The 8,989-nt window shown below is 46.1% G+C and overlaps 1 protein-coding gene across 8 annotated transcripts in view; it reads left to right on the top strand.

The window, feature by feature from the left end:
- The window catches only part of ABTB2 (ankyrin repeat and BTB domain containing 2), a 152,631-nt gene extending 148,464 nt beyond the window's left edge, over positions 1–4,167 (top strand). For all 8 annotated transcript variants that reach the window (XM_054828690.1, XM_054828689.1, XM_054828685.1 and 5 more), the window contains 2 exons: positions 508–621; positions 2,019–4,167. In XM_054828690.1, the coding sequence (XP_054684665.1) occupies positions 508–621; positions 2,019–2,216 (312 nt within the window). In that variant the 3' untranslated portion in view covers positions 2,217–4,167. The remainder of the gene's footprint in view (positions 1–507; positions 622–2,018) is intronic.
- Positions 4,168–8,989: the final 4,822 nt, after the last annotated feature.

Genomic DNA, 8,989 nt, shown 5'->3' on the forward strand with positions numbered 1-8,989 from the left:
TTTGGTGGGGCACGGGAAAGGTGCGGCTGATGCAGCAGCTCTGGTTCAGCAGGCCAAACGCCCCGGGGCTGGAGATTATAGAGAAACGACCGATTTCAAGCTGAACTTCTGCAGAGCAGCTGATGGTACTGCAAATGTTGGACTAAGAGCACTCCCATTACAAATAGGCCCTTTTACAATAACGCTGCTTAGTTGCACGTGGTCTGGTGAAATTAAAGCTAAAGACTACACACAACTATTTTTGTTCTGAGGAGGGGAAAGGGGGCTTTGAGCAGCCTAGAGCTCATACGTCATGGTGACAGAAGGTTGCACAAACGCACTTCCTGCAGGAGGAGCAAGCCTGTGCTAAGGGGTAAATCTGTGTGTCGCTTTAGCTAGGCATGGAGTGGCCTTTCTGCTCTCTGTGGGAGATTATTCAGAGAGGAAATCATCAGCTCTGGCTATTTCCCTTCCCTAAAAGCCTTTCAAGGCTCATGATCTCAAGTACCTTCTCTCTTGTCCTGATAGCTGCTGTCGGCTGCCAGCCTCTTTCAACTGGATGGCCTCCAGAGACACTGTGAAATCCTCTGTGCCCAGACGATCAGCATGGAGAACTCTGTTAACATCTATAAATATGCAAAGGTATATGCCAAACTGCCATATTTAAGAATTGCAACGAAACAGCACGCATGCTTTCTGCTGTCTCCTTTTGGTAACGAAATACAACAAGCACAGAGCAGGCACCTGCTACGCTGGTAACTCTACCCCAACTGCCACCGTGAGGGAGATGGTGTAGTTGAGTTCCAGTCTGTAAAGCCCTGCGCAGCCCTGCTATGTTTTCTGTCTAAAGCAATCATGTACAAAATTGATGCAAGATCCCTGCCGAGCAGGGGAGAGGCATCTTAGCAGGCTGATACAGCAACATCAGCAAAGCCCAAGAGATTCAAATCCTCAGAGCAGCAGGGGCAATTGATCATAGTGCAGCAACTAAGTAAACCCTTTCCTAGCACTCCTGCTGCTAAAATACATTCTTTACAGCTCCAGAACTAGCAGAAACTCTGTTGTGTGACATAGATATTCATCTGTATAGCAAATAACCCACATTATCAATAAAATCATGGAGAAATACTGGCATTCCTGGAAGTCTGCAGGGTCAGATGCCTTGAAGACAAGCAGGGAAACTACAGAAAGGGCTGATAATGATGTGCGTGTTTACGGTGTGTGTAGTGACACACTGATCCTTTTCCATTCTTGACTCTCACACTGGGCCATGTTTTTCCACGCAACTCAGGCTGGTTTCTTGCAGGGCCTAAAGTTTAACAGTATGCAATGGTGGAGAGGGGGAAAGGAGCATTCCCTGCTGGTCTTTAATATTTTTTCTTACATTACTATTTGCACAAAGTTCCCAGAAATGGGGTGGTGTGTGCACAGTGCTTCTTAATACTGAACCTGAGTTTCATTGTTCTCCTATTACTGAGCTTCCTGCACTGGTCCTGAAGCAAAGGGAACCACATCACAGCCAGAAATCCACCTAACCTGGTTTCCAAGTGCAACATCCCTCTTTTCCTACGTTCAGCTCCTTTTCCTAGGAGTTAGGCTCGCATCCTACAAACCATATTTACTTACTGCCGCGAGCTGTGCGTGCCATCTGGCAGCACAGCGTTTTGGGCTGTGGCACATGAGCTCCCCGCTTGCACAGCTAAACAGGTATCTTGGCCACTTTATCGGCCAGCTGCTCTGCTCCTTTAAGAGGAAGAGACTGGAGTGCAGGCCAGGGGCTCTGCCAACAGCAGGCCATCAGGGGAAGGAATTAAAAAAAAGCTTGAACGCCTCCCTGCTCACACCGCGCCTGCAAAAAGCACCAAAAGAAATTATCAGCCATCGCCGGTCCTACCTTCAGAGCTTTTCCACTGTTATTACTGGCCTTTGTCTGTCTTAGAAAACATTAGTGGGAAAAGCATTAGAAATGAGAGGCTCAGGCATGTCCTTTAGGTCTGTGACATACAGAAACAGCTAATTGATCTTCCTCTCTCCTGCAGATTCACAACGCACCTGAACTTGCCTCTTTTTGTGAAGGCTTCTTCCTCAAACACATGAGCTCTCTCCTAGAACAGGACTCATTCAAACAGCTCATCTACAGCAGGAACAGCAAAGTGCAAGGCCTGGACCCTCTGCGGGACTTGCAGACAGCCCTGGCCGGCCGCCTGCACTCTGTGTATGTCACCTCCAGGGTGTGAAGCAGGAGCACCAGTTCAAACTGCACGAGGACGCGTCATCAGGCAAAGCTGTGGCTTTCCTCTTTGCCTTCTGGATCTTGCTGAAAGTCCCCCACCGCAGACGTCCCCAGAAAAGGGTGCTGTGCCTCGGCCCGCTGGACGGAGGGGAGCTGGCTTCTCTGTGCTACTACTGTCACAGAAACACTGTCACAGCGCAAACAGGAACTGAGGATGCAAGTGAAGAACCCGAACCCAAGAGAAGATCAACGCTACCGTTGCAACGAGCATAATGCAGGGCTGTAGAAAAGTGAGGCAATTTACCTAGACCCAACACCTCATATGTAGTCCTAAGTGTTTGTCTGCACACCATAATGGCCACCTAGTTTATATGCATAGATGTTTTACTTGTAAAAAGGCGGCATAGAAGGAGTTTTCTAATCCTACGGCCCACTGCCCACTCAACGAGTCACCTGTCTGAACACAAAGGCTGGCGTACACAAACTACTTCGCTATAGTAATAAACACCAGTGTCTGTACATGTCAAGGGACTTGGACATCAATGTTCCCCCAAACTGTTTGCACCTTGAGAGAGATATAGATATTTTGTAGATGTTCAAAGCTGAATAATACTAACTCTGAAATTGCTCACTCTTTAAACCTAATATGAAGAACCAGAGCTGGGGCAGGGAGGGGAAAATTGGGTTTTTTTGTATTTTTTAATACAGTTTCACTGTGCTAGGTGTTAATCTGGATCCATTTTGAGGAGGGAAAAGATGACTGTCTACCCTTTCACTATCAAGGTTTGATAGTCCCAATCATTTTCACCTTAAAAACCTGTTTGCGAATGTTATCTGTGAGACCTGACACCATAGACAATGCTTTCTAAGAGACTCAGGTGTAGCAGGAGCTAGCACAATGCTGAAAAACTATCCAATAGCATAAATAGCAATAAAAGTCTCCCCAAGACCCTGAGGAACATACAGCTCAATGGTTTGTTCTCTTTCTGGAGCTCTGAGCTCTAGTCTGCACTTCCACAGCCCCATCTGTGGAATGATGTTTCCACACACCCGCTACCCAAGGGGACCGGGCACACCTGGCTGGTTCCCAGAGGCAGGCTGCTGTCTGGCATTTTGCAGCAGCACTGAAGATGCTTTTGTGTGTGTGCTTTTTTTAAATTTTAAATAATCCCAACCGTAGGAAGGCAGTTAGTCATGTAAAAAACACAGACCTTGCTCTTACCAATAGCTTTAAGGAAAAACCTTCAGCTATTCCCACTGATCTTTGTTTGCACCTCTGCAAAAGCACGTGCTGAGACGCTTTCATTCGTTATAGGTGGGTGAAGGCGTTTTCAGTGGACAACTACTGCTTCTTAGAAATTCAACAAATAATAATTATTGTAACTAAACACACTGGAAGAAGGAGGCTCAGCTGGGCCCAAGCTCCAAAGCACAACATGGACCTGGTTTAGGTAGATGAAGGGAAGGAGAACCAACTCCAGCATCTCCCAACAACTCCACCAAACTCTGGCATCGCCTCATTCCTAAAGGATTTACATGAGATGCAAACCACGTGCAAGGACAAGAATGATTAGTCAGGGCTCAGTAAGGCAACAGACAAGTCAGTCAGGGCACACTCCAATTCCTGTCTGAGGTACACATCCACTTCTGGAGATCACCAGCTTCAATAACCCTATTTATTATCAGAAAGCCATACAGGTGTTTCAAAAATTATCACTGCTCTACCTGAAAAATACCACAAACAGCTTTATCTTGGAAAGTATTTTCAAGTAGCTGCTCCAGCGATCTGTACAAATACGTAGGTCCTCTTTTGTTGCTGTAATATTACAATGCTTTGTTAATTGTACATTAATGTTGTCATTTATGTAAATGTACCAGGATTTTATTAACAACGTAATTTTAAAATACACAGCTGTTGTTATTTATTCTGCTCTTCTAACAACAAGAAAAAAAACATATTTAAAGACGCTTCTGTGGGAAAGGCCATTGCAGTTTTGGCATCTTAAGTTTGTTTTGGTATATATATCTAGTTTGATGCTTTAAAACAAGGGATCAAGAGGTATTCAGTTCCGCTTCCTGGACTCAAACATTTTTTGAAGTAGTAAGTTTAAGTTGTATTTTTCCCTAGCTGAAGAAAGTTTACCTGCTTTTCATTGAGAAGCAGCAGATAGATGGTAGTGTCTAAGAAAACTCCTAATTCTAGGATTCTTCTCTGCAGCAAGAGAGACAGTGAGGGTTAAAGCAACTATTAGCCTGGAGGGGTGCAAGCAGTTGCCCAGGGCCCCAAAAGGCTGAAATGGGGTGGCTGGGGCTTCCCCGCAGCAGTGCTGGGATTCCCGTTAGCAAAGAGCACTGAAGGACACACTGACAGCCACACAACAGGATAGGAAGCAAGGGCATTCACTCCTCTAGAGGTTTAACAACAAGAATTTGACCCAGAACTGTCTTATTTTTATTCTTCTCCCCTAAATTTATTTGGGGACAACGGCTGAGCTGTAACTCTGGATTTGATGCTACCTCTACAGGACTCAGACACTTCCTTAGGACGCCAAGCACGTGTCAGAGGAAACCTTTAACACAGCCAGAACCTGTACTTGCCTTTGAGAATCTCTTCATAATTGTTTCTTTCCTTGAATTTCCCACCACACACCTACACAAAGGGAACCGCACCATGTATCCCTCTGGTGTAGCCAGACTTGAAATCCAGGTCTATAATAAATTACCATCACAGCATTTCTTAGCATTTGAGTTACATGATCTGAGAAAAGTCTGCTGGGAATGATGCATGAGGGGTGCTTTTTCTTGTCTTGTGCCATTACACCAGCACACTTGGAAACCCACCCCCACCAACACCGACATGTTCTCAACAGTCATGGAATACAAACGAATCCCTAAAATTCCCTTTGGAGCACTTTAACAAGTAGATTAAATAGAAATTTCTTATGAAACTGGTTGCACACCACCTCTATTTTATACTGTGCTGCCCTTGGAGTCCTAGAAAGTAACATAGCAGAGTTTGCCCAGCTTTAGGGAAGCACAAAACTTTGCTGGCCATAATGACATCATTTCATGGAGCAGAGGAAATAAACAGAGCTCACACATCTGCCTGAACACACTTGATGACTTTCAGACTAAAATAAAACCTTTTTGTTTATAATAAGCCTTTGCACAGCAGGCAAGCGCTGGCTAATGCAGCACCGCTACTAACTGGCCCTTTGCCCTCACCAAATGCTGCCCAAGCAACCAGACGTTGCTTCCTGCACCTGCCGTAACAGGGACGGCCACGGAGACACAAGAGGAAAAAATAAGAGGAGAGTGGTGACTCCCCTGAGGAAGAGGGGCAGCAAGCTGCTGTCACCACTGCCTGTGGCAGCGGAGAGGACTCGGGAGCTAAATTCGCCTCCCCAAAGGGCGGGTTTGAGTGCAAGGGCTCCGTTACCCCACAGCAAAGAGACTAATGCACTCAGCACTCAAGCAAAAGAGAAGCAGAAATAAAGAGGTTTGCCATATGATGAAAAATCAGCGCGCAGCAGGGAAAAAGGCTTTGCTAGCAGCAGCACAGACTGGCCCAGCCCCAGGGCTGGAGTCATTGCAGTGCTGTCCATTTTCCTACTATTTCTAACTAGAAGATGAACCAGGCAGTTCACAACGGCTCAGCTGCAGTACTACCCTCATTCACAGAGCAATCAAAGCTCGTCGCTTCACACACACAGCTTACTAGACCAAGCATGGGATTTCACCCAGTGCTCCTGCCTCTGCATTTGGCTTGGGCAGGAGAAGGCTGCTTGTGTCCCTCACCACCAACCTTCACGCGTCTGCTAACAGAACGCAGCCATTGGAAAACACATGCCACGAGATCCGTGGAGTTTTGGGCCCTTACCAAGAGACAGGCTCGTGATTCAGAGACTACATAGGGTAGAAGTAGTGACACAGTCAAACAAAAATCCAGCTGTGGAACCAAAAAAAAAGACTCCCAAGGGAATACCACGCTGGCCAAATGGAAAAGACATAACTTCCTCCTGCCCCTTCTACGCCTTGCCCTTATCCAGTACACCAACCTTCACTTTCCACACAGCTGTGGGAGGCAAGACCCCTCCTGAAAGTACAGCCAGCTCACAGCAGCAGGGAAGATCCTCAGCTTCACTGGTTTTACTTCCTCCCAGATAGCTCGCAGAGGTCAGCTCACTCCAGCTGTCAAAATAGCTCATGGGTCTCTAAGCAAGCAGGAGGATTCCACTGACAACTAGGTCACATCTACCCACCACCTGCAGAGAGCTGCTCAGCTATATGTGGCTTTCCCATTTTCCTCCAATTAGCCACAGTACTCCATCACTGCAGGGAAACGAGCTCACTTGGGCACAGGAGAGGAGGAGAGAGCAAACCTGCAGCAACGTGACAGAGCAGTGATCCAGTGAGCACCAAAAAAAGGCCATAAACCTCGTCGGTTTAAAACCAGGGCCCAGACACTAATGCATGTGGTTACTGGGTTATGCAAAGACCTGTCCCCCTGACAGGAGAAGAGGAGGCAGGGACAGCTGAGCCAGCTTTGCCTGCGGTTCAGTGCATGTGCTGCAATTAGCAGTACACCAGCTCCTTCAAGCATTCACAGCCCCATCTGCAGGGGATCTGGGTACAGAAACACCAGAAAAGTACTCTAGTCAGAGGGAAAACCCAACCAAACCAACCTAATCCTAAAATTCAAAGATACAGAACTTGCTCTCTTCTCAGCTCCTATGTTGCATGGCATTTTTATTGCACTGCTGGCTACAGAAAGGCATGCATTCTTGCTTTGCTGTTGGATTGCATTCAACTAGCCCTTACTCTAGCTGGAATTTTAACCCAGCTTGACTGATGGAAAGCACAGACAGAGGAAAATGTGGTTTGACTAGACTTGTTAAAAAATAAAAATAAAAATCCACATCTCACTTATTTTAGTATCTGAGGGCTTTTTTCCACTTTGCTGTTCAAAGAACCATAGACAGGCAGAGGAATCCAAAAAGCTGCCAGGAATCATAAAATGTACACGGAAAACCTGAAAAAGAACGGTTCAACTGAATAGACACGTTTTCTGTAGAAATACCAAAATTCCCCTTAAGTACAACTCCCACTCAGAAATGGTGGGGGACACATGCAGCTCAAATCCTCCAAGCCTCTTACAACACCTACAGGACACCCAGTTCAGAGACAACAGAGCAAGAATTACTACAGCCTATAGAAAGCAGCGGAGGCAGCTCTCGAAAGATCTCAGCTCAACAGTAAAATTCTTATCTGCTTGAAGAATCCAGTTTAATTTTGCCAACTATCTTCCACCCTGATTTACAGACAATTTACAAGAAGTCTTGCTGGACTATAGGTATTTTCATAGATCAGCCGGTCATCATGAATGCTTCCAATGTACTTTCCCCAAGACAGCATCAGTAAGTCAGGCATCAAAGTTTTATGAGTGCTGCCTGCTAGCACAAGACCGTATTTCCTGAAACAACCAGAAACCTCAGTCTGACTTAAGGCTCAAAGAGCAACAGCTTCATCACAGCCACATGCAGGTCACGGCCCTGGCACAGCCCCAGCAGAAGCAGAGGACAGTCAAATTCATGCACTGTTTCACAGCTATTTAGCATGGCTTTATAAATAAACAGAAACTTTGACATATTTTTCATGGAAATCCGAACTTTTTTTTGAACTTCTTGGCCATTTGATCCTTAAAAAACACAAATCAATTTCTGAGCCCTAACAGCACGTGGGTGTTCTATAATAAAACTTCTCTTAAACCTTAGTTTTGAACCTATTAGTAGAACTCGAGTTTAACAGCCCTCCCGAGATATGCATTGTAATTTGCACCACTTCTACATTTTAAGGACGTTCAATCAGCATTTTCTTAGCACAAGAAGTAACGTGCAATAAAAAAAAGCACTTTTTGATACTGCCACCTACTAGTATGACCCAGACCAAGTAAAGCACTACCACCTGGGTGAACAAATCCAGCAATCTACATAGGTCAGAAAATCCAAAATAATTAGTGCTGCTTTATTAGCGCAAAGTTTCAACACGCTTTAAAAGGACTCTAAAAGTGTTTAAAGCTTTGCCTTGCAGCCTGTTAAACCACAGCTGAGTCTCACCAAGCAGAGCATACAGAGTGGGCAAGCCCACAATATGCAGTCCATGACCATTTGAGACCAGTTCCTTACTCGACCACCACTTCAAGCACACCTTTGTTGCCCCTTCCTCAGATGGCTGAAGGATGTGATCAGCTCGGGTCAATCCATAAAAAACATTTCCTATGATAACTGTCCCTCAGACAAAGCGACCAAGACATTTCTCAATTGAGCTAAGCAAGACATCAGAAAACCACAGTCCTGCAGGTATCGAGGGAAATGTGATTTTGAAGCTGCAGAGCCCCTGGGCTGGAGAACAGCCTCCAGGCCCAGCCACACCACTCCTGTTTATCGGAACTGCCATCCCCTCGCCTGGCTGGGGAGCTGCAGCCCCCCCCGCCCCCAGCCTGCTGTAACACCCCATGTGGTACAACTTGGTTCCTTGTCTCAAGTCAGGCACAGACAGCATCCCAACAGAACCCATCCCCCAAAGCAAGGGGCTATAGCTCTTCACCCCTCTCCCAGCAGGGCCACCACTTATGTTATTTTTAACAAAAACAACAGCAAAACCAGAGAGAATTCACACTCACCTTTTCTTCTGAGCACCTTCCAGGCAGCTGTGAAGAGCCTCACGCTTCTTGCCATCCATGTCTGCTCCTTTCACAATTGCTTTAGAGCTGGTTCA

This window comes from Grus americana, chromosome 5 (genome assembly GCF_028858705.1).
Source record: "Grus americana isolate bGruAme1 chromosome 5, bGruAme1.mat, whole genome shotgun sequence".
Lineage (NCBI taxonomy): Eukaryota > Metazoa > Chordata > Aves > Gruiformes > Gruidae > Grus > Grus americana.